This window comes from Euprymna scolopes, chromosome 35, assembly GCF_053919585.1.
Source record: "Euprymna scolopes isolate OS-2025 chromosome 35, ASM5391958v1, whole genome shotgun sequence".
NCBI lineage: Eukaryota > Metazoa > Mollusca > Cephalopoda > Sepiida > Sepiolidae > Euprymna > Euprymna scolopes.
The window spans coordinates 24,604,951-24,632,759 of NC_136516.1; the positions used below are offsets into that span (position 1 = coordinate 24,604,951).

The 27,809-nt window shown below is 37.0% G+C and overlaps 1 protein-coding gene across 1 annotated transcript in view; it reads right to left on the reverse strand.

Moving 5' to 3' along the window:
* LOC145259736 (uncharacterized) overlaps positions 1 to 27,809 on the reverse strand; it is a 48,041-nt gene that overhangs the window by 17,964 nt on the left and 2,268 nt on the right. The window contains exon 2 of the mRNA XM_080117436.1: positions 9,602 to 9,705. Within this exon, the coding sequence (XP_079973562.1) occupies positions 9,602 to 9,705 (104 nt within the window). The remainder of the gene's footprint in view (positions 1 to 9,601; positions 9,706 to 27,809) is intronic.

Consider the following 27,809-nt stretch of genomic DNA (forward strand, 5'->3'; position numbering starts at 1 on the left):
ATTTCACAAATAATAAATATCAGTAAACCGTTTTTTTATTATGTTGATTTAGTTTTATAAATGTATCGTATATAATTCATTTTTTAAACAGTAAATGTGTTTTTTTTTAGTTTTTTTTTTACATGGAGTTCACCACTTATCAAGGCCCGGAAGCCACTCGGGAATAAGGGTTATTGCGTGTACAGTAATCAATAAGATAGTATCGTAGTAATCATTAGTACTGGATATTTGATATGGTGTCTATGGAGCAGTTTGTTAGGACTTTGTTTATGTTGGACTTGAAGACATCCAAGTTGTTGTCAGGTAGGAAACAGGCAAACGAAAGAGAGTTCCACAGTCGTGCACTTCTAAGAAAGAAGCTCTGCTCATGGAATCTACGTTTGGATTTAGGTACGCATAAAGAGTGGGGAAAATTAATGAAAGCAGTTTCAGCTAGACGGGTGTTTTTCGTGAAAGATTGGCGAGGGGGACTAGAGATTGGAGTTCAGACGAGCACTTGCCATGGGAATAACGATAAAACAAAGACAGGTTCGCAACGTCTCTTCTGTGGGAGAGAGAAAAAATATTTGACATAAAAATCGTTAAAAATTTAACCGATAAAAAATATTACTTGTACAATGCACACACCCCTTAGATTATTTTTTTTTAATTTACCGAAAGAAAACGCAAAAAGAAAACCAATATTTAATGACTTTTAGAGGTGCTCAATTTCAAATAAAGTTTTCTGGTAAATCTATCCCCTGTATTTTGGAACCACATAACGGATACACGAAACCGATTTATCGAAGAGCCTGTTTAATTGTTTGTCATTGCTTGGGGACAATTTTACTAATTGTGGTTAATTCCTATTTCACTCGCCTAAATTCTTTAGAGTGAAATGAGTTTAGGAATTCATATCCAAACATAAATATAATAACATTCAGAATTTATCGAGGGCGCTCTGTTTTGAGAGTGTTTTGAAAATGGAACGAAAATTCCAATTTCATTCCGTGTTAATCTGTTTTGCTTTAAATTGCGCATACACCAACACAATCGAAAATAATCGAAAGAATAAAATTCAACAATCGTACTTTTTATATAAAAGCAAAAGACTTTTTTAAATAAAAATAAAATTTTATAAACAAAAGACGAAATACAAAACAGTACACTTTCATACAAAAAGAAAATTGGTTAAACTGTTTAATTTACGAGATTTTTCAGTGCGTGCTCACATAAATGTCCATAGTAAAATTAAACCCCATGTTTTGCTCTCAGTAAACCTCAGGAAGAATCGGCACCGAACGTGCATTGAATGATTTCAACGGATATATCTTTTTAATTGAAAATGCTGCACATCACAAATCGCTTGGCGTTTGCAATAAACATTAACAAGGCTCAGAGACAATTTTGAGATTTGTGTTACTTATATCTACAACCTGATTGCTTCTCACATTGACAAGTATATGTTGCGTGTTCTATAGTCGGCAAATCAGAAAATCTTTACATCTGCACAGAAAAAGGAACACCTCAGAATGTGTATACACAATTATTGAGAACATAAATATAAGAAAAATACCTTTTCTTTTTTTTTGCTTTTTTAAAACTTTTAAACAAACTGAGCCAGGTACAGCATATATATATATATATATATATATATATATATATATATATATATATATATATATATATATATTGGCAGCAAGTCATTATTTAGACACGTTTTATTGAACACCATAGAGTTATTCCCTTTTCTGATCTTGTTGGATATCTTTTCGATTTGCCGAGCGGTCTTTTTAATTTCGGCAGGCACATTATATAGAACAACGCATACATTGGCCACACAACAACAACACTCTCCCAAAGACTAACCTATCATTTAGCTGACAATAGTGGCATAAAACAACACCTAACATCCCACAATAAAAAACTACACTCGTCCGACATTAGAAATATCCTAAATAAAAATACTAAAATTCGATATCTTAACAACTGCACAGAGCGACTAAAATTACCAGAAGCCATACTTATTGAAAAGCTACAGCCCTTTTTTAAATCGGATCTCATTTAACATCGGGACAAATATATTAACCGTATTTAATAACTAACCTGAAACTAAATTAATAAACTATAAAATAGGGAAATGGAAACTGAACAAAAATAAAATATAAATAATTCGCCCCAACCCTTCTGCACCCACCTTTATAGCCAATAAAAAAATAATAAAAAATTTATAAATACACCAAGCCTAAAAAAATAAAGAAAAAGAAAGCAACAATAATTGCTCCTGACGACAATCGGATGCCCGATAGAAAGCGCTTGAGAAAATATGGCGAACCAACAGGTTCTGGACGCCATTCTATATAATATGCCTGCTGGAATTAAAAGATCGCTCAACAAGAGTTCAATCAAACGTATATATATATATATATATATATATATATATATCTAACGTGTATACACACACACACACAGTGTGACCCCCCCCCAATAAACAAAAGGTAAATGGAGGGCGTCTAGAACATATGCTGTAGAACGGAGAAAAAAAGGCCAAAGACCCTAGTGTTTTGATGTAATGTTTTGAATATAATAAACTATTTGTGACCGAAGTTTCATTTCATTCGGACAAAACACTAAGAAACGGGGCCTAATTAGAGTTGGGGCCCGTTTTTTTCGGTCACCCTAAGAAAATTGAATATTATTGAATTCGTTTGAAATTATTCCGGAGATGAGTAAATTGTATAATTGATTTTATTTAATTATTCGGACTACTATCCCCATCTTTTAGTTGCTGTTTTCACGACGTTCAATAATATAACAATCCGAAGAACCATTGGATTTATAAGTCCCAAAAATCCAACTTTGATTGCCCTTCGGGGCTCACCATGCAGTGAACAGAAATGCGGAATGTCTACGACTCACGATGAGCATTGTCTAGAGGTAGTGGTTTCGCTCACACTCAAAGCCGGTCAGAGAAAACCGTGGTAAGATTACAACAGCTATTGAAGGCAGCTATTGCTGTGGGTGTAGTTGGAGGATTCGACATTCCTATCCAGAGGAATATTTGGCCGAAACGTCGTAGAAAACAACAACTAGAAGATGAGGATTATAGTTCGAAGAATAAAATAAAAAAATTGAAGTTAAAAAGTACGACGCCTTCTCTCTCTATCTGCCCATTTCCTTCTCTATCTATATTTTAACACAAGCATCTATTACCGCTGCTCTCCCGTCTCAAGACCACTTAAAACGTCTCTCGTCTATCTAAACTGTAACGCTTTTCTCTTTTTTTCGACAATATTTTAAAAAATGATAAACGTGGTTTTTGATACGTAATTTTATTGGCTAGATAAATGAATAAAGATTCTTGTAAAAAATAAACTTTATTCGGTTTTATTCTTTAGAAAAAATATTTTCCCGGTGAGCCACACCGAAATTTATGAAAAAAGTCAATTTTGTTTTAGAAAGAAAACATCGACTTCGGCTCTGTTGTTGGATTTAAAAAATAATAAACATGATTTTTCATATCTACTTTTATGTTCATTCGCTTGATAAAAATGTACAAATAATTGTCTTCTGTAGAAATTTGTTTTCGTGAAGGAATATGACTGGCGTACTTTTTGGCATAACTTTTAGCAAACCAAAATGGCGGATTGTAATCTGGCGTCCTGGCATCCTGGCGCGCTGGCGTCCAAAAAAAGATGTACCGATTATTTTACGTTATAAAAGTAATATTTCTTTTTGGAATGGGGATTTACGCTGATTTCAGCCAGCCCATTCTCGTCTCCACTTTACTCGTCCGTCTCCTTCGGCGTCGACTTTGTTTCCCCCTGTCACGTGACATCCTTTTCTTTTCTTTTTCTGCAGACGTATTTTTTCTTCACACTTGCCAATTTGCATACGCGTTCAAACGCTGCTCCTGCTGCTAATACAATCGCTTGCCATTCATTGTTCGCTGCTGCTGATATTTTCATACGCTGTCATATGCGCTTTGTTAAATTCATCTCTCGCTCTATTTCACGTTTACAAACACACTTTATCTGTTACTTTCACCTCCTGAGGAGAGGAACAGAAAGTTTTCGTTCGCCTCGTGCACTTAGACAGCGTAATCCAATCACGTATATATATGTAGGCGAGAAACAAAGATTTATTATAATAACGAACCCCCCGCTGTTTTATCTAACTGAACAAATTGCAAACATTACACTGAAATAAGTGTAACTGACGTCGACACTTAAATTTTTACCGCAATCGTCAACCGCTTCCTCTACGCCTTCCACTCTAGCTATCTGTGTGTCTCTCGCTTTCTGCCTCACAGAAAATCGACTTTGAATGTATGTACAGGATTGAACGATAAAAGTGTCGCCCTAAAGAAAACAACACTACAGCTTTATTTTAAAACGTTCACCGCCTCGATAGGGGCCCGGAATTGGGAACATGCCTTTTCCATAAGCGCTGGTGGGAGCTCGACGAATACTCGGCGATCAGACTGGCTTTGGTGTTGTTGGAGGTCATGTTGGTGATGTTCTCAATGTATGACCAAACGAAGTAGTCCAGTATGTTCATATAGGGGAACGAGGGGGACAGTGAGAGAATGGTAAACAGCCATAGTACTCCTTTTAAAGCCAAGCTTAGGTCTCTTTTGACTTGTGCCCCGGCGCCGAGTCTTGCTGCAACACCTAGGGTCTGCCAGCGGCCACCTGATTCCACCAGGGGATCACCACACTCTTCAGTAAATCCAGGTACATTTTGGTGTTAACTTTCAAGCTGACTTCGAAAATGTGAGGTGGCATGATGTGACCCTCACTTGAAACCACACCAAAGACCATAACTCTAGCATTAAACCATCCGGATTTGCATTTTGAGGGTGCTGGCAATGGTCCTGTTGTCATAACTTTGATCGGTAGAGAGCATGAGGTGTACAGTGGCGCATCTCCGATGTCGCTCGTTGAACAGTGTGTCACTTTCAGAAATGATAGAAGCCTCTTATCGCTCTTGGGATTGTACACAACTGACCAATTAGTAGCTGGTCTGCTACAAAAAAGTAAAACCGTTTTTCATCAAAGGGAAATGGAACTATTTCATCTTTTCTAGGGCAACAATTTTATCCTTGCACCCTGTATACTTTCGTGGGGAGAAAAAAAGTAAATAAGAATCGAATTAAACTAAAACGAGAATGTAGATGTTTTTTGGCTTCCTTTAATAAAAATCGTAATTTTATCCATTTTTTTTTTAGAAGGGAGTTACTACATTATCAATGCCTGAAGGCCACTCGAGGTAAGGGTTAATAGGTTTACGGTAGTCATCAGGTCAACGGTGCAGTAATGGCTAGTAGTGGAAATTTGGTATAATTTTATTATCTAAGGGGACGGCTCATCAAAAACTTATTTACATTGAACTTGAAGACAACCATATTGCAGTCAGCTAGAAAGCAGGTCAGCAGATCAGCGTTCAGCAGGTTGGCAGTTCTAGGAAAGAAGCTTTGTTCATGGTATTTGCGTTTAAATTTACGCACAAATGGAGAGTGGAGGGAATTGTTGATAGTGGTTGTATCTAGATGAGTTTCTTTATGAAAGTTTGATAAGAAGTGGACCATAGATTGGAGCTCAGACGAGCAATTGTCATGAAAATAATAATAGAACAGAGACAAGCTAGTAACGCCTCTTCTCTGAGAAAGAGGTTGCAGGGATTAGAAAAGGGCATCACCTACTAAGTTTCGAAGCCGATTTTCAACTTTGTGTAGGCAGGATAGGATACTCGGAGCAGTTCCGCCAAAGATATGGCAACAGTACTCCATTCTTGGACGTACTTGACTCTTATACAGGTAAAGAATTGCACCAAAAGTGAAATATCTACTAGAGAGATACAATGATCCAACCATTTCAATTCAACGAATTTGATGTATGTGCTCCATTTCAGATCAGGAGTGAAGGTCAGACCCTTGCCAAAGGGCCATTCATTTTTTTCTTTTTTTTTTTTTACACGGTGGTCACCACTTATCAAGGCCCGGAAGCCACTCAGGGATAAGGGTTATTGCAAGTACATTACGTTAGTGTGGAAATTTGATGAAGTGTTTACTTAAGGGGGTGGTTCATTAGGAATTTTTTTTTTTTACATAGGCATCACCACATTATCAAGGCCAAGAGGCCACTCAAGGATAAGGGTTAAAGAGTGTACAGTAGAAATTGGACATTATAGTAATCATTAGTAATGAAAATTACAATTGGGGTCAGATGGGGCGGAGCGTTGATGGTGGAAAGGGAAAAGCTTGGTTTTAGACGCTTTAAAATTAACCAGCCACCTTTTTCCCCATTGTCTCACATGCTTAAAATCAGAGGAGAGAGACTCAGAAAGATCTCGGTCATTTGAAATGTTGCCATGGACTAGTGCTTTCCAACCTTTTATACATGGCGGCACACTATTGAACTCTTTAAATTTTCGCGGCAAATCTATCACAAACAATGGATGTTTTCAACTCATGTAACCTTTTTGCAATCTATCTATATATCTATAAAAACAGAGATGTGTGTGCCACAGACGATTTCTGATTGGTTAATCCAATAATCACATCTCCTAAAAAAGTATAGTTCTTACGCTCTTAACTTTACCATAAAATATTTTGGTCTTATTTATTGTCCATCTTGGAAGGGTTTAATTTTTTTCTAACTTGCCATTTACAAATTACAAAAATACGAAACTTGCAGACATCACAATCCAACCTCCGACTCAACGTCCGCCATTCACACAACAGCAAAGATTATTAGTACTACTACTACAAACAATACAGCACGAAAACACGCGCACACACGCACACACACTCACGTCCACTACCGTCCTTGGCTACGTCACGTTGTTATGGCAACACGATAAATACACAGTAAATTTGATTTTCTTCATTTCTACGCAACTATTACGCAAATATAAATCATATAGAATATCTGTATGAATATAATTACACGTAATAGTTAAATAAAGATGATCATCGTATAAGAGAACCGAAAAAAAAACTAATAGGGAATTTGTATAAAGTTGTATTTTCTTTTTAAATAAATAGAAAAAAGGGGTGTTGATAAGACTATCGATACTTATACAGTTTAGTGACGGCATTAAAAAAATGGAAATATTGAAAAAAAATTTATTGTACGTAACTGTTATAGACTGAAGTTCTCCGAAAAAAATTTCACTTCATTTGATCAAGTAGTTTTGTTCTTACAGCGAAAAACAATTATTTATCACAACGACGTCAAAGTGGCCATTTTGGAAATGTACCTAGCAGAATACCTCCATTTTAGGCCAAATTTCGCAATCTAGCCTTTTTTTTCTCGCCATATTGAGATGCGCACAATACATCTGCAATTTTTTTACGTTTTTTTTTTTTTAAATCTGCAATTTTTTTGCGTTTTTTTTTTAAAATAAGAATACTATTGAATATGCAAAGAAATTGAAGAATGCAAAGAATTGAAAAATTTTTATACGAGATTATTTTCGAAACATGCTCAGTTGGACACGCATAACTTCGAAACTTCGTTTATTTACTTCTGTTACAAATTAAAAAAAAAAAAAACACCCCAAAAATGGCATCTGTCTTCGCAAAAAAAAAAATAATAAATAAATCTCATTCTGGTGGGGGGAAAAAGGGCTAGATTGGTCTAAAATGGAGGTATTCTGCTATGTACGGCAGTTACCTGCCCTTGGGGAATTCCTGGGTCTGCAATAACATTTCCAAAATGGCCACGTTGACGTAGCCGTGATAAATCATTGTTTTTCGCTGTAAGAACAAAACTACTTGATCAAATGAAGTGAAATTTTTTTTCGGAGAACTTCAGTCTATAACAGTTACGTACAATAAAATTTTTTTTTTCAATATTTCCATTTTTTAATGTCGTCACTAAACTGTATAAGTACCAGACTATCAATACACGCAAAAAAATATAGATTTATTTTTGGGTAAAGTTCCCCCGGGTTTTCCTTTCACTTCAGTAAATAATGGTCTTTTGTTATATATATGACGTACTATTATCCTTATATATATGATGTTTATGTTTATATATATGTATAAGTGATAGTGTATGTGTGTGTCTGTGCGTCTGTGTGCATTTCCCTACGCTAAAACTCTGTCAATTTTAAGCCTACAGATTCGAAATTTGATATACAGGGTACTGAGATTTGGGAAAATCGATGTGATAGGTTTTCGACAGAAATTTGGCGATTAAGTGGTCAATATTCAACAATTAGACCTTTGAGAACTCTAACAAACTCCTCCTACAATTTAAGGTCTGAACACGTGATATTTTATATATAGATTCCTTGGACATGGATCTAACTTATTAACTTTACTTGATCCCTAAACAATAAATGTTAAGAGGTCATAATAGGGGTCAAAGTTTTTTAAAAATTGACCGTTTTTTTTCCTCAGCATACACTTCAAAACACCGGGGCAACGCCGGGCACCGATTGCTAGTTAAAAATAAAAACTTAGTAGGTGATGCCCTTTTCTAATCCCTGCAACCTCTTTCTTAGAGAAGATGCGTTACTAACTTGTCTCTGTTCTATCATTATTTTCATGACAATTGCTCGTCTGAGTTCCAGGTCATATAATGAACATTTTTATTCACAAGAATAAAGTAGGGTATAGAATAATAATGGTAAACTAGCGGGACCTGTGGAAATTCCACAGTGGAACTCATTCATATGTAATATATTGATGTTGGCATTCTGTAGATGTCCAGTGTAAATGGAAACGTTCTGATATTATTGTAGCATTTTTGTTAAAACTGCAAAAGTATTTATCTAAGCTATCAGGAATACCCGGCAAAGCCCGGCCGTAAAGTACGCTTAAATATAATATTTTAATTCTTGCAGATTTCGTATATATTATTATTAGGGCTAAAACAATATTCTTTTAATTTTTTTGACTTTCGAGTATATATCCGACACAGACAGACACAGTTAATCAACCGAGAACCACATCACTCTATATAAAGACATATAAGATATCAACGGATACACACTCGAGAGTCAAAACAATGAAAAGAATATGCTGTTGTCCTAGTATGATGATGGTCCCCCACCTAAGGAATGGTGCACACCATTTTCCAATGTGAAGGTCAAAGTTATATATTATGGATATATACTTTCTTACAGCCCACACCGCGGGACCGATCATAACCAAACCTGACATGGTAGTGATCTCTGACCTAGGGATGGTGCAAACTATTTTTCAAGATCAAGGGCTGATAATGTTTAGTTTTAATATATGCACACAAAGAAATGATTTGCAGTGATTTTTTTAATGGTACTTCTTCGTTTATTGTAATTTGAACTCATTAATAAGAAAAAAATTCAAATAAAATGATGAGGTACACCTGGGATTGAACACGGGATCATTCGATATGTAGTCGAATGCTCTACGACTTAGCTATATCTCCAGATTATAATAAGTCTTTTTTTTTTCTTTAAAGAAGAAATGCTTTGCTAAAATTTTATTATCTTTATTGGCCGGTATAACGTAAAATATTTCCCTGTAAAAATGATCATTTTTATCAATAAGAAGGGTGAAATATTTGTTGATCGTCATTCAGTCCCGGACAACGTCGGGTCTCCCTGCTAGTATAAATAAGATAAATACCTTGAATTCATTTTCAAGTCTTTCTAATTGTTTCGATGAATACGCTTGGCGAGGTTTTCGTTCAACCGTGGTGCGTCTTTGTCTGCGAGCGAAATTCCGTTGAGCTGAAATGATAAATCGACATGCCAAAAATAGGTTGCGTTTGGTTTCCTGTATGCAATGAAACTAGCGTGATTATTAAAGAGTGCTCGATGCAGGAAAGAGCTGGTATATAAGCGGTTTATTATACAAACATGGTTACATATGTGCATACGTGTTTCAGTGGAATCCCAATTCAAGGATAACACTTCATCAGACCAAGAAATCGATATTGAAACGAGAGTAAAAATTACATTAGTTTTATAAGATATTCGGGTGTGGTTTACGTTCAGGAAGAAAACGGGATGTCTACTTTGTAACTGTGAGCAGTAAGGGTTTGTAGGGAGGTGTGGTAAAGGAAAAGAGTAGCGTTAGGGGAGGATGAAGGAAATATGATTTAGTGTGGTTAAGCTGTCGTAGTAGGGAGGTGTTAGTATTCTATTAACTTAACTGTTGTTTATTGGCCTAAGTTTTCGCTTTAATCTGAATTAACATGATAACATTATTGTCAATACTTCCCTGTCTTGTTTTTTATGGTTGTTTTTTTCTTTTCTGGTGGCGACACTAAAATTTTTGGGATTCCACTTAAACATGTATACACATATGTAACCTATAATGTTTGTATAATAAGCAGAATATATATATACATCATATAGTAAAATAACAAATATATTAGAACCTATTGCTATCATAGAAAAGTCAATTTACTAAATTGAGTATTTAAGAAAAGTGAAAAGAAGATAAAAGTGGAATAAATTGCAATATGAATCAAAAATAAAAACTAGTAACTATAATAAAGTAACATTTTTAACTCAGGGACTCTCAAAGATAAACTTTTTTCATCAGAACATTAACACTAGCAAAAATGTCCCACTAATTAGCATAAATTTGAAATTATATAAAAAATACTTTTTTGTAAATTAAAAACTTTTATTATAATGAAGTATTCATAGCAAGAAGTAAATAATTAACCATTTAATTAATAAAGTATGAATTAATTATTACATAAACAAATTAATAAATAAATTAATCAATTATTTAATAAAGTAATCAAATAATGAATAAATCATGCAATAATTAATTTAATAACCAATTTATTTATAAATCAATCAATTAATTAATAAATTAACTAATAAATGATTAAATTAACAAAGTAATTAATAAATTAATCAAATATTTAATAAATTAACAAATTAACTGATGAATTATCCGATTATTAAGTAATTGATAAACTAATTGATTCATAAATTAATCAATTGATTCATAAATAATTAAATTGATAAATTAATTAATCAATTATTTTTTATATTAAGCAATTAATTGATAAATAATATTATTAATAAACAAATTAATCACTTAATTAAGTGGGGAGTTATACTCGATGAGAAAGAATCCTTATTCCTTTGGCGTTAATGTCTGAGTTATGAAGATATGTTTGCTGCAAGGCTAAACATTAAGACATGAAACAATAACTATTACGTTACGCATGCATATTCATAATACCGTCGCTCGAGCTTCACCTGGCTAATTGCATGTTTTTAATTTTCACACTTTTGCATCGATTTTCCCCGTCTAAAAGCAAACATAAAGTTTCGCATGGGATCAAATACTTTATAAATAAAGTTTCATGTATGTAGACCAAAAACCGCCAGAGGAGTTTGGTAGGCAAACTTTTTAAAACAAATACACACACACACACACACGCATACATAAATATATATAGAAAGAGGTTTGTGTTTACTATAACCTTTTTACGCAAATATTACGCAAATATAAATCATGTAGAATATCTGCATGAATATAATTACATGTAATAGTTCATTAAAGATAATCATTCCATATGAAAACAGAAATAAAATAATAGGGAATAAATTAAAATGGGTGTTTCAAAAATATTCCAATTTAGTAGATCTTTTGTAGATGAATGTAATTCCACGACACATATATAAGAAAGCTGTATTTTCTTAAAAAAAAAAAATAGAAAAAAGGGTTTAAACTATGATTATCAACAGACACAAAAATACCAAACTTTATAGGATTATAGATTTTATTGGACCCAACGTATCATAATGCTTTAGAATTAAAAAAGAAAGGACTCTTGCGCCACCACTGGAAATTGAAATCAAAACGTTTTATTTACGATTTACTTTTTTCTTTGACATTAATGCCTGAACTATGGAGACATGTTTGTTGCAAGGTTAAAAATTACAACATTAACCAATAGCTATTACGTTATGCATGTATATTCATAATGCTGTCGTTCAACCTTCATCTGGAAAATTCCATTTTTTTATTTTCACACTTTTGCACAGATTTTCCCCCGACTAAAACCCAAATATAAAGTTTAGCATAGGTTCAAATACCCTATATATGAAGTTTCCTGTCTGCAGATAAAAAAGTAACAGAGGAGTTTGGTAGGCAATTTTTACAAACGAATGTATATACGCATACATAAATATATATAGAAAAAGGTTTGCGTTTTCTTTTATCTTTTTACGCAAATATTATGCAAGTATAAATCATGTAGAATATCTGCATGAATATAATTACATGTAATAGTTAATTAAAGATGATCATCCCAAATTGGGAATTAATTAAAATGAATGTTTAAAAGAATATGCAAAGTAGCTAGATCTTTGCAGATGAATGCAATTCCAAGACCTATATATAACAAAGTTGTATTTTCTTTTTAAATAAATAGAAAAATAGTTTTAAATGTGAATATCAATAGATGAACAAAAACAAATTTATGGGAGTATAGCTTATAATCGACCCACATATAGTAATGATTTAAAAAGTTAAAAAAAGAAATGACTCGAGTGCCATCACCGAGAATCGAAACCAAAACGTTTAGCTTACGATTTACTTTTTCCTTAGACATTAATACCTGAACTACTTTCATAAATTACCACAGCCACAATCTAAGGTAACGAAAAATATTTTTATGGCCACGTAGTTGAATACCGGAAACTTTAGGCACCTTTACCTACATGTTGATCTGGTAATGACGTCATGCTGTCATGTTCACCGGGCTTCTCCCTCGGTAGCTGTGGTTTAACCGAAGGATTGTATTCGTACCAATGAACTTATTCTATTTTTGTATCGAGTCAAATTACCCAGTGTATCGTCTTCCTGTTTCTTGTGGCCCGATATGACCCTACGTAAGTTGCTGAAATACGAATGACAATCGTAAAAGAAATTCAATGTTTTGAACTAAGTTTATGTCAAAATCTATCGATGATTGAAAAAATTTATGAGGCGAGGCGCAGAGGCTATTGCAATAGTAAGGCGTTTCCCAATCCTATAAAATTACGACTCGAGGAAGATGTCAGGGCTATTTACATAAAATTAAGAATGTTGGGTGTCTCCGATAATTAAAAATTGCCTACACAAATGGCATGACATATAAGGCAATTGCATATGGTTGCAATGATTTAGATTAAGTATAAATGGGGGAGGTGGGGGTAAAAAGCCCGCACTTGTCATTCTTTCAAAAAATCGCAAATTTAAGCTGAATTTAATGTAACTGTTTAAACAATCTATACCTCATTTGATTCGCCTTTTATTCCTCTATAATTTTACCTGTTCATATTTGACTTTTAATTGAAGTATCCTAATGTTCACGTCAAATTAAAAAAAAATTAACTTCAAATCGAGAAGGCAAAAAGAAACACTAAATGAGCTGAAAACCAGCTTAGAATATCCACCCTTTAGGCAACAAAGCATCTATAATTGTAATTGTTGTTGTTCTAACGTACCATTTAGTCCACATGCCTCATAGTTCAACGTACCATTTAGTCCACATGCCTCATAGTTCAACGTAACATTTAGTCCACATGCCTCATAGTTCAACGTACCATTTAGTCCACATGCCTCATAGTTCAACGTAACATTTAGTCCACATGCCTCATAGTTCAACGTACCATTTAGTCCACATGCCTCATAGTTCAACGTACCATTTAGTCAACATGCCTCATAGTTCAACGTAACATTTAGTCCACATGCCTCATAGTTCAACGTACCATTTAGTCCACATGCCTCATAGTTCAACGTACCATTTAGTCCACATGCCTCATAGTTCAACGTACCATTTAGTCCACATGCCTCATAGTTCAACGTAACATTTAGTCCACATGCCTCATAGTTCAACGTACCATTTAGTCCACATGCCTCATAGTTCAACGTACCATTTAGTCCACATGCCTCATAGTTCAACGTACCATTTAGTCCACATGCCTCATAGTTCAACGTAACATTTAGTCCACATGCCTCATAGTTCAACGTAACATTTAGTCCACATGCCTCATAGTTCAACGTACCATTTAGTCCACATGCCTCATAGTTCAACGTAACATTTAGTCCACATGCCTCATAGTTCAACGTACCATTTAGTCCACATCTCTCATAGTTCAACGTAACATTTAGTCCACATGCCTCATAGTTCAACGTACCATTTAGTCCACATGCCTCATAGTTCAACGTAACATTTAGTCCACATGCCTCATAGTTCAACGTACCATTTAGTCCACATGCCTCATAGTTCAACGTAACATTTAGTCCACATGCCTCATAGTTCAACGTACCATTTAGTCCACATCTCTCATAGTTCAACGTAACATTTAGTCCACATGCCTCATAGTTCAACGTACCATTTAGTCCACATGCCTCATAGTTCAACGTACCATTTAGTCCACATGCCTCATAGTTCAACGTACCATTTAGTCCACATGCCTCATAGTTCAACGTACCATTTAGTCCACATGCCTCATAGTTCAACGTAACATTTAGTCCACATGCCTCATAGTTCAACGTAACATTTAGTCCACATGCCTCATAGTTCAACGTACCATTTAGTCCACATGCCTCATAGTTCAACGTAACATTTAGTCCACATGCCTCATAGTTCAACGTACCATTTAGTCCACATGCCTCATAGTTCAACGTACCATTTAGTCCACATGCCTCATAGTTCAACGTACCATTTAGTCCACATGCCTCATAGTTCAACGTAACATTTAGTCCACATCTCTCATAGTTCAACGTACCATTTAGTCCACATGCCTCATAGTTCAACGTACCATTTAGTCCACATGCCTCATAGTTCAACGTACCATTTAGTCCACATCTCTCATAGTTCAACGTAACATTTAGTCCACATGCCTCATAGTTCAACGTAACATTTAGTCCATATGCCTCATTGTTCAACGTACCATTTAGTCCACATGCCTTATAGTTCAACGTAACATTTAGTCCACATGCCTCATAGTTCAACGTACCATTTAGTCCACATCTCTCATAGTTCAACGTAACATTTAGTCCACATGCCTCATAGTTCAACGTACCATTTAGTCCACATGCCTCATAGTTCAACGTAACATTTAGTCCACATGCCTCATAGTTCAACGTACCATTTAGTCCACATGCCTTATAGTTCAACGTACCATTTAGTCCACATGCCTCATAGTTCAACGTACCATTTAGTCCACATGCCTCATAGTTCAACGTCCCATTTAGTCCACATGCCTCATAGTTCAACGTACCATTTAGTCCACATGCCTCATAGTTCAACGTAACATTTAGTCCACATGCCTCATAGTTCAACGTACCATTTAGTCCACATGCCTCATAGTTCAACGTACCATTTAGTCCACATGCCTCATAGTTCAACGTCCCATTTAGTCCACATGCCTCATAGTTCAACGTACCATTTAGTCCACATGCCTCATAGTTCAACGTAACATTTAGTCCACATGCCTCATAGTTCAACGTAACATTTAGTCCACATGCCTCATAGTTCAACGTACCATTTAGTCCACATGCCTCATAGTTCAACGTAACATTTAGTCCACATGCCTCATAGTTCAACGTAACATTTAGTCCACATGCCTCATAGTTCAACGTAACATTTAGTCCACATGCCTCATAGTTCAACGTAACATTTAGTCCACATGCCTCATAGTTCAACGTAACATTTAGTCCACATGCCTCATAGTTCAACGTACCATTTAGTCCACATGCCTCATAGTTCAACGTAACATTTAGTCCACATGCCTCATAGTTCAACGTAACATTTAGTCCACATGCCTCATAGTTCAACGTACCATTTAGTCCACATGCCTCATAGTTCAACGTACCATTTAGTCCACATGCCTCATAGTTCAACGTACCATTTAGTCCACATCTCTCATAGTTCAACGTAACATTTAGTCCACATGCCTCATAGTTCAACGTAACATTTAGTCCATATGCCTCATTGTTCAACGTACCATTTAGTCCACATGCCTCATAGTTCAACGTACCATTTAGTCCACATGCCTTATAGTTCAACGTACCATTTAGTCCACATGCCTCATAGTTCAACGTACCATTTAGTCCACATCTCTCATAGTTCAACGTAACATTTAGTCCACATGCCTCATAGTTCAACGTACCATTTAGTCCACATGCCTCATAGTTCAACGTAACATTTAGTCCATATGCCTCATAGTTCAACGTAACATTTAGTCCACATGCCTTATAGTTCAACGTAACATTTAGTCCACATGCCTCATAGTTCAACGTACCATTTAGTCCACATCTCTCATAGTTCAACGTAACATTTAGTCCACATGCCTCATAGTTCAACGTACCATTTAGTCCACATGCCTCATAGTTCAACGTAACATTTAGTCCACATGCCTCATAGTTCAACGTACCATTTAGTCCACATGCCTTATAGTTCAACGTACCATTTAGTCCACATGCCTCATAGTTCAACGTACCATTTAGTCCACATGCCTCATAGTTCAACGTCCCATTTAGTCCACATGCCTCATAGTTCAACGTACCATTTAGTCCACATGCCTCATAGTTCAACGTAACATTTAGTCCACATGCCTCATAGTTCAACGTACCATTTAGTCCACATGCCTCATAGTTCAACGTACCATTTAGTCCACATGCCTCATAGTTCAACGTCCCATTTAGTCCACATGCCTCATAGTTCAACGTACCATTTAGTCCACATGCCTCATAGTTCAACGTAACATTTAGTCCACATGCCTCATAGTTCAACGTACCATTTAGTCCACATGCCTCATAGTTCAACGTAACATTTAGTCCACATGCCTCATAGTTCAACGTAACATTTAGTCCACATGCCTCATAGTTCAACGTAACATTTAGTCCACATGCCTCATAGTTCAACGTACCATTTAGTCCACATGCCTCATAGTTCAACGTACCATTTAGTCCACATGCCTCATAGTTCAACGTAACATTTAGTCCACATGCCTCATAGTTCAACGTAACATTTAGTCCACATGCCTTATAGTTCAACGTAACATTTAGTCCACATGCCTCATAGTTCAACGTAACATTTAGTCCACATGCCTCATAGTTCAACGTAACATTTAGTCCACATGCCTCATAGTTCAACGTAACATTTAGTCCACATGCCTCATAGTTCAACGTAACATTTAGTCCACATGCCTCATAGTTCAACGTAACATTTAGTCCACATGCCTCATAGTTCAACGTACCATTTAGTCCACATGCCTCATAGTTCAACGTACCATTTAGTCCACATGCCTCATAGTTCAACGTAACATTTAGTCCACATGCCTCATAGTTCAACGTAACATTTAGTCCACATGCCTCATAGTTCAACGTAACATTTAGTCCACATGCCTCATAGTTCAACGTACCATTTAGTCCACATGCCTTATAGTTCAACGTACCATTTAGTCCACATGCCTCATAGTTCAACGTACCATTTAGTCCACATGCCTCATAGTTCAACGTCCCATTTAGTCCACATGCCTCATAGTTCAACGTACCATTTAGTCCACATGCCTCATAGTTCAACGTAACATTTAGTCCACATGCCTCATAGTTCAACGTACCATTTAGTCCACATGCCTCATAGTTCAACGTACCATTTAGTCCACATGCCTCATAGTTCAACGTCCCATTTAGTCCACATGCCTCATAGTTCAACGTACCATTTAGTCCACATGCCTCATAGTTCAACGTAACATTTAGTCCACATGCCTCATAGTTCAACGTACCATTTAGTCCACATGCCTCATAGTTCAACGTAACATTTAGTCCACATGCCTCATAGTTCAACGTAACATTTAGTCCACATGCCTCATAGTTCAACGTAACATTTAGTCCACATGCCTCATAGTTCAACGTAACATTTAGTCCACATGCCTCATAGTTCAACGTAACATTTAGTCCACATGCCTCATAGTTCAACGTAACATTTAGTCCACATGCCTCATAGTTCAACGTAACATTTAGTCCACATGCCTTATAGTTCAACGTACCATTTAGTCCACATGCCTCATAGTTCAACGTACCATTTAGTCCACATGCCTCATAGTTCAACGTACCATTTAGTCCACATGCCTCATAGTTCAACGTACCATTTAGTCCACATGCCTCATAGTTCAACGTAACATTTAGTCCACATGCCTCATAGTTCAACGTAACATTTAGTCCACATGCCTCATAGTTCAACGTAACATTTAGTCCACATGCCTCATAGTTCAACGTCCCATTTAGTCCACATGCCTCATAGTTCAACGTACCATTTAGTCCACATGCCTCATAGTTCAACGTACCATTTAGTCCACATGCCTTATAGTTCAACGTACCATTTAGTCCACATGCCTCATAGTTCAACGTACCATTTAGTCCACATGCCTCATAGTTCAACGTAACATTTAGTCCACATGCCTCATAGTTCAACGTACCATTTAGTCCACATGCCTTATAGTTCAACGTACCATTTAGTCCACATGCCTCATAGTTCAACGTAACATTTAGTCCACATGCCTCATAGTTCAACGTAACATTTAGTCCACATGCCTCATAGTTCAACGTACCATTTAGTCCACATGCCTTATAGTTCAACGTACCATTTAGTCCACATGCCTAATAGTTCAACGTACCATTTAGTCCACATGCCTCATAGTTCAACGTCCCATTTAGTCCACATGCCTCATAGTTCAACGTCCCATTTAGTCCACATGCCTCATAGTTCAACGTACCATTTAGTCCACATGCCTCATAGTTCAACGTAACATTTAGTCCACATGCCTCATAGTTCAACGTACCATTTAGTCCACATGCCTCATAGTTCAACGTACCATTTAGTCCACATGCCTTATAGTTCAACGTACCATTTAGTCCACATGCCTCATAGTTCAACGTCCCATTTAGTCCACATGCCTCATAGTTCAACGTAACATTTAGTCCACATGCCTCATAGTTCAACGTAACATTTAGTCCACATGCCTCATAGTTCAACGTACCATTTAGTCCACATGCCTTATAGTTCAACGTACCATTTAGTCCACATGCCTCATAGTTCAACGTACCATTTAGTCCACATGCCTCATAGTTCAACGTCCCATTTAGTCCACATGCCTCATAGTTCAACGTACCATTTAGTCCACATGCCTCATAGTTCAACGTAACATTTAGTCCACATGCCTCATAGTTCAACGTACCATTTAGTCCACATGCCTCATAGTTCAACGTAACATTTAGTCCACATGCCTCATAGTTCAACGTACCATTTAGTCCACATGCCTCATAGTTCAACGTACCATTTAGTCCACATGCCTCATAGTTCAACGTACCATTTAGTCCACATGCCTCATAGTTCAACGTACCATTTAGTCCACATGCCTCATAGTTCAACGTACCATTTAGTCCACATCTCTCATAGTTCAACGTAACATTTAGTCCACATGCCTCATAGTTCAACGTACCATTTAGTCCACATGCCTCATAGTTCAACGTACCATTTAGTCCACATGCCTCATAGTTCAACGTAACATTTAGTCCACATGCCTCATAGTTCAACGTACCATTTAGTCCACATGCCTTATAGTTCAACGTACCATTTAGTCCACATGCCTCATAGTTCAACGTACCATTTAGTCCACATGCCTCATAGTTCAACGTACCATTTAGTCCACATGCCTCATAGTTCAACGTAACATTTAGTCCACATGCCTCATAGTTCAACGTACCATTTAGTCCACATGCCTTATAGTTCAACGTACCATTTAGTCCACATGCCTCATAGTTCAACGTAACATTTAGTCCACATGCCTCATAGTTCAACGTAACATTTAGTCCATATGCCTCATAGTTCAACGTAACATTTAGTCCACATGCCTCATAGTTCAACGTACCATTTAGTCCACATGCCTCATAGTTCAACGTAACATTTAGTCCACATGCCTCATAGTTCAACGTAACATTTAGTCCATATGCCTCATAGTTCAACGTACCATTTAGTCCATATGCCTCATAGTTCAACGTAACATTTAGTCCACATGCCTCATAGTTCAACGTACCATTTAGTCCACATGCCTCATAGTTCAACGTACCATTTAGTCCACATGCCTCATAGTTCAACGTAACATTTAGTCCACATGCCTCATAGTTCAACGTACCATTTAGTCCACATGCCTCATAGTTCAACGTACCATTTAGTCCACATGCCTCATAGTTCAACGTACCATTTAGTCCACATCTCTCATAGTTCAACGTAACATTTAGTCCACATGCCTCATAGTTCAACGTACCATTTAGTCCACATGCCTCATAGTTCAACGTACCATTTAGTCCACATGCCTCATAGTTCAACGTAACATTTAGTCCACATGCCTCATAGTTCAACGTACCATTTAGTCCACATGCCTTATAGTTCAACGTACCATTTAGTCCACATGCCTCATAGTTCAACGTAACATTTAGTCCACATGCCTCATAGTTCAACGTAACATTTAGTCCACATGCCTCATAGTTCAACGTACCATTTAGTCCACATGCCTCATAGTTCAACGTAACATTTAGTCCACATGCCTCATAGTTCAACGTAACATTTAGTCCACATGCCTCATAGTTCAACGTACCATTTAGTCCACATGCCTCATAGTTCAACGTACCATTTAGTCCACATGCCTCATAGTTCAACGTAACATTTAGTCCACATGCCTCATAGTTCAACGTACCATTTAGTCCATATGCCTCATAGTTCAACGTAACATTTAGTCCACATGCCTCATAGTTCAACGTAACATTTAGTCCACATGCCTCATAGTTCAACGTACCATTTAGTCCATATGCCTCATAGTTCAACGTAACATTTAGTCCACATGCCTCATAGTTCAACGTACCATTTAGTCCACATGCCTCATAGTTCAACGTAACATTTAGTCCATATGCCTCATAGTTCAACGTAACATTTAGTCCACATGCCTCATAGTTCAACGTACCATTTAGTCCACATGCCTCATAGTTCAACGTAACATTTAGTCCATATGCCTCATAGTTCAACGTAACATTTAGTCCACATGCCTCATAGTTCAACGTACCATTTAGTCCACATGCCTCATAGTTCAACGTAATATTTAGTCCACATGCCTCATAGTTCAACGTAACATTTAGTCCCCATGCCTCATAGTTCAACGTAACATGTAGACCACATGCCTCATAGTTCAACGTAACATTTAGTCCACATGCCTCATAGTTCAACGTAACATTTAGTCCACATGCCTCATAGTTCAACGTAACATTTAATCCATATGCCTCATAGTTCAACGTAACATTTAGTCCACATGCCTCATAGTTCAACGTAACATTTAGTCCACATGCCTCATAGTTCAACGTACCATTTAGTCCACATGCCTCATAGTTCAACGTAACATTTAGTCCACATGCCTCATAGTTCAACGTAACATTTAGTCCACATGCCTCATAGTTCAACGTACCATTTAGTCCACATGCCTCATAGTTCAACGTACCATTTAGTCCACATGCCTCATAGTTCAACGTACCATTTAGTCCATATGCCTCATAGTTCAACGTAACATTTAGTCCACATGCCTCATAGTTCAACGTACCATTTAGTCCACATGCCTCATAGTTCAACGTAATATTTAGTCCACATGCCTCATAGTTCAACGTAACATTTAGTCCCCATGCCTCATAGTTCAACGTAACATGTAGACCACATGCCTCATAGTTCAACGTAACATTTAGTCCACATGCCTCATAGTTCAACGTAACATTTAGTCCACATGCCTCATAGTTCAACGTAACATTTAATCCATATGCCTCATAGTTCAACGTAACATTTAGTCCACATGCCTCATAGTTCAACGTAACATTTAGTCCACATGCCTCATAGTTCAACGTACCATTTAGTCCACATGCCTCATAGTTCAACGTAACATTTAGTCCACATGCCTCATAGTTCAACGTAACATTTAGTCCACATGCCTCATAGTTCAACGTACCATTTAGTCCACATGCCTCATAGTTCAACGTACCATTTAGTCCACATGCCTCATAGTTCAACGTACCATTTAGTCCATATGCCTCATAGTTCAACGTAACATTTAGTCCACATGCCTCATAGTTCAACGTAACATTTAGTCCCCATGCCTCATAGTTCAACGTACCATTTAGTCCACATGCCTCATAGTTCAACGTAACATTTAGTCCATATGCCTCATAGTTCAACGTAACATTTAGTCCACATGCCTCATAGTTCAACGTAACATTTAGTCCATATGCCTCATAGTTCAACGTAACATTTAGTCCATATGCCTCATAGTTCAACGTAATATTTAGTCCATATGCCTCATAGTTCAACGTACCATTTAGTCCACATGCCTCATAGTTCAACGTAATATTTAGTCCACATGCCTCATAGTTCAACGTAACATTTAGTCCCCATGCCTCATAGTTCAACGTAACATGTAGACCACATGCCTCATAGTTCAACGTAACATTTAGTCCACATGCCTCATAGTTCAACGTAACATTTAGTCCACATGCCTCATAGTTCAACGTACCATTTAGTCCACATCTCTCATAGTTCAACGTAACATTTAGTCCACATGCCTCATAGTTCAACGTACCATTTAGTCCACATGCCTCATAGTTCAACGTACCATTTAGTCCACATGCCTCATAGTTCAACGTAACATTTAGTCCACATGCCTCATAGTTCAACGTAACATTTAATCCATATGCCTCATAGTTCAACGTAACATTTAGTCCACATGCCTCATAGTTCAACGTAACATTTACTTCACATGCCTCATAGTTCAACGTAACATTTAGTCCACATGCCTCATAGTTCAACGTAACATTTAATCCATATGCCTCATAGTTCAACGTAACATTTAGTCCACATGCCTCATAGTTCAACGTAACATTTAGTCCACATGCCTCATAGTTCAACGTAACATTTAGTCCACATGCCTCATAGTTCAACGTACCATTTAGTCCACATGCCTCATAGTTCAACGTACCATTTAGTCCACATGCCTCATAGTTCAACGTACCATTTAGTCCACATGCCTCATAGTTCAACGTACCATTTAGTCCACATCTCTCATAGTTCAACGTAACATTTAGTCCACATGCCTCATAGTTCAACGTACCATTTAGTCCACATGCCTCATAGTTCAACGTACCATTTAGTCCACATGCCTCATAGTTCAACGTAACATTTAGTCCACATGCCTCATAGTTCAACGTAACATTTAATCCATATGCCTCATAGTTCAACGTAACATTTAGTCCACATGCCTCATAGTTCAACGTACCATTTAGTCCACATGCCTCATAGTTCAACGTAACATTTAGTCCACATGCCTCATAGTTCAACGTAACATTTAGTCCACATGCCTCATAGTTCAACGTAACATTTAGTCCACATGCCTCATAGTTCAACGTAACATTTAGTCCACATGCCTCATAGTTCAACGTACCATTTAGTCCACATGCCTCATAGTTCAACGTAACATTTAGTCCACATCTCTCATAGTTCAACGTAACATTTAGTCCACATGCCTCATAGTTCAACGTAACATTTAGTCCACATGCCTCATAGTTCAACGTAACATTTAGTCCACATGCCTCATAGTTCAACGTAACATTTAGTCCACATGCCTCATAGTTCAACGTACCATTTAGTCCACATGCCTCATAGTTCAACGTACCATTTAGTCCACATGCCTCATAGTTCAACGTACCATTTAGTCCACATGCCTCATAGTTCAACGTACCATTTAGTCCACATCTCTCATAGTTCAACGTAACATTTAGTCCACATGCCTCATAGTTCAACGTACCATTTAGTCCACATGCCTCATAGTTCAACGTACCATTTAGTCCACATGCCTCATAGTTCAACGTAACATTTAGTCCACATGCCTCATAGTTCAACGTAACATTTAGTCCACATGCCTCATAGTTCAACGTACCATTTAGTCCACATGCCTCATAGTTCAACGTAACATTTAGTCCACATGCCTCATAGTTCAACGTAACATTTAGTCCACATGCCTCATAGTTCAACGTACCATTTAGTCCACATGCCTCATAGTTCAACGTAACATTTAGTCCACATGCCTCATAGTTCAACGTAACATTTAGTCCACATGCCTCATAGTTCAACGTAACATTTAGTCCACATGCCTCATAGTTCAACGTAACATTTAGTCCACATGCCTCATAGTTCAACGTAACATTTAGTCCACATGCCTCATAGTTCAACGTACCATTTAGTCCACATGCCTCATAGTTCAACGTACCATTTAGTCCACATGCCTCATAGTTCAACGTACCATTTAGTCCACATGCCTCATAGTTCAACGTAACATTTAGTCCACATGCCTCATAGTTCAACGTACCATTTAGTCCACATGCCTCATAGTTCAACGTAACATTTAGTCCACATGCCTCATAGTTCAACGTAATATTTAGTCCACATGCCTCATAGTTCAACGTAACATTTAGTCCACATGCCTCATAGTTCAACGTACCATTTAGTATACATGCCTCATAGTTCAACGTAATATTTAGTCCATATGCCTCATAGTTCAACGTAACATTTAGTCCACATGCCTCATAGTTCAACGTAACATTTAGTCCACATGCCTCATAGTTCAACGTACCATTTAGTCCACATGCCTCATAGTTCAACGTACCATTTAGTCCACATGCCTCATAGTTCAACGTAATATTTAGTCCACATGCCTCATAGTTCAACGTAACATTTAGTCCACATGCCTCATAGTTCAACGTAACATTTAGTCCACATGCCTCATAGTTCAACGTAACATTTAGTCCACATGCCTCATAGTTCAACGTACCATTTAGTCCACATGCCTCATAGTTCAACGTACCATTTAGTATACATGCCTCATAGTTCAACGTAATATTTAGTCCATATGCCTCATAGTTCAACGTAACATTTAGTCCACATGCCTCATAGTTCAACGTAATATTTAGTCCACATGCCTCATAGTTCAACGTAACATTTAGTCCACATGCCTCATAGTTCAACGTACCATTTAGTATACATGCCTCATAGTTCAACGTAATATTTAGTCCATATGCCTCATAGTTCAACGTAACATTTAGTCCACATGCCTCATAGTTCAACGTACCATTTAGTCCACATGCCTCATAGTTCAACGTAATATTTAGTCCACATGCCTCATAGTTCAACGTAACATTTAGTCCACATGCCTCATAGTTCAACGTAACATTTAGTCCACATGCCTCATAGTTCAACGTACCATTTAGTCCACATGCCTCATAGTTCAACGTAACATTTAGTCCACATGCCTCATAGTTCAACGTAACATTTAGTCCATATGCCTCATAGTTCAACGTAACATTTAGTCCACATGCCTCATAGTTCAACGTAACATTTAGTCCACATGCCTCATAGTTCAACGTAACATTTAGTCCACATGCCTCATAGTTCAACGTAACATTTAGTCCACATGCCTCATAATTCAACGTAACATTTAGTCCACATGCCTCATAGTTAAACGTAACATTTAGTCCACATGCCTCATAGTTCAACGTAATATTTAGTCCACAGGCCTCATAGTTCAACGTAATATTTAGTCCACATGCCTCATAGTTCAACGTACCATTTAGTCAATACGTCTGAACTTTCTCTTAGTGGAGTAGAGCTCATTAATCTCCACATTTCTAGTTTATCCAATCGAGAAATCGGCCGCCATATTGAAATGTGATGAAAAAACAGCACGAAAGACAGTGCAAAAAGCACCAAAACACCGGCAGTGTTCGTGATGCCCTAAATCTGGTATTTTTTACAGGAAAGACAATGCTATCAAGATTCACAGCCTCAGAAACAGATTTGAAATAGCTCCCCGATCCAAGAACAGTGTTATCTTGTAAAAAATATGGCCTCTGTCGACAGTTAAGAAGAGATTGAAGGAATTTAATTTGCGAAGTTGTAAAGAACAGAAAGCGCCGTCAGATACAATGAAGATCATGATTCTTCATATTGGTCGAAAGTGATTTCTAGCGACGAAAGCAAGTTCAATAGGCTAGAATGTGATGGTAGGCAGTACGTCCGTCGAAGGAAGGACGAAAAATTTAATTTTAAGTGCACAGCGGCGGAGGTTAAGTTTAGGTGTGGGACGTTATTAGTGCCTATGGTCCAGGGCCTATAGTTCGTTTGCAAGGTTGAATTAATTCGAGCAAGTACATTGATATATTGACTGGGCATTTTCTACCCTACTTTGGCCAGAATTTGGATGATAATCCCATCTTCATACAGGATAATGCTCACATTCACACAACTGGCAATGTCAAGAGGTTCCTGGAAGAGCATGATATTCCGTGTTTGGATTGGCCTGCACAATCTACACACCTCAATCCTAACAAAAACGTATGACCTTACATCAAGCAACAGCTACGTAATGATAAAAATTCAAATCTGGAAGAACTGTAGACAAAAATTTAAAAGAAGTAGGATGCCTTTTCACCGGAGTATTGTCGCAGACTAATTTAAGGAATGTCCAAAAGACTGCAGGTTGTCTAATTGCAGAAGGACTATGCTACTAAAATATTAACTAGTTCATTGTGTTTCTGTTGTATCTGTGTTGAATTGATGTTCTAAAGTTATATGTAAATAACAATTTTTCATTGTGCGGAGTTTCTTTTTGGTTTCTCGATTTGAAGTTATTTTTTTAAATTGACGTGAACACTAGGATACTTCAATTAAAAGTAAAATATGAACAGGTAAAATTATATTTGTTGATTAAATACCCTATATAGCAACACTTCAAAGGCCGGAAATAGCAAAATAGCAAAGATCTGATTTTCTCTACTCTGATATTGGGTACGCTGTGCAATGGGGAAAAAGGTGGCTGGTTAATTTTAATGTATCTAAAAGCAAGCTTCTCACTTTCCACCATTAACGCTTTGATCCAAATCTGGCTCCTATTGAAATACGCGGCTCTAGTCTTGAGGACGCTTCATGTTTAGACAAGCGTTTAACTCACTCCTGATCTGAAATGGAGCAGATACATTAAATCCGTTGCCAAGGCCGCTAGAAAAATGCTTAGATCCTTCTACTGCTCCAGTATATCTCACTGCCGATGCAATTTTCTACCTGTATAAGAATCAAGAATGTCCTAGGATGGAGTACTGTTGCCACATCAGGACAAGAGCTGCTCAGAGCAACCTTACTTGCCTTGACAGAGTTCAAAACAGACTTCGTAATGTAGTAGGTCATGCCATTTTCTTTTCTTTGCAACCTCTTTCCCACAATAGAGACATTGCGATCCTGTCTCTACTCTATCGTTATCTTCATGGCAAATACTCGACTGAACTCCAATCTATGACCCCCCCTCGCCAATCCCTCACAAAATATACTCGTCTAGTCAAAATCACTATCAATAAATTCCCCCATTCTCTATCGGTGCCGAAACCTAAACGTGAACTCGATCTGTAACTCTTCTTTCCAGTGTTCCGCTTTCTAGCTGACTACAATAGTGTCGTCTTCAAGTCCAACTTAAACAAGTTCTTATTGAACCACCCTCGTAAATAATATAATTATGCAAAATTTCCACCACAAATAATTATTACGCTACTGTCCTAATGACTACGACGCACACATTAACCCTTATCCTCGAGTGGCCTCTGGGCATTGATATGTGGTAACCCCTTTGTAAAAATAAATAAATATATTTCTCATTCTGTGGATTTTCTAATAAGGCTTACCAATACAAAACAATGAAACGTTCACGAACGTTAAATATGCAAGGAATAAATAAATAAA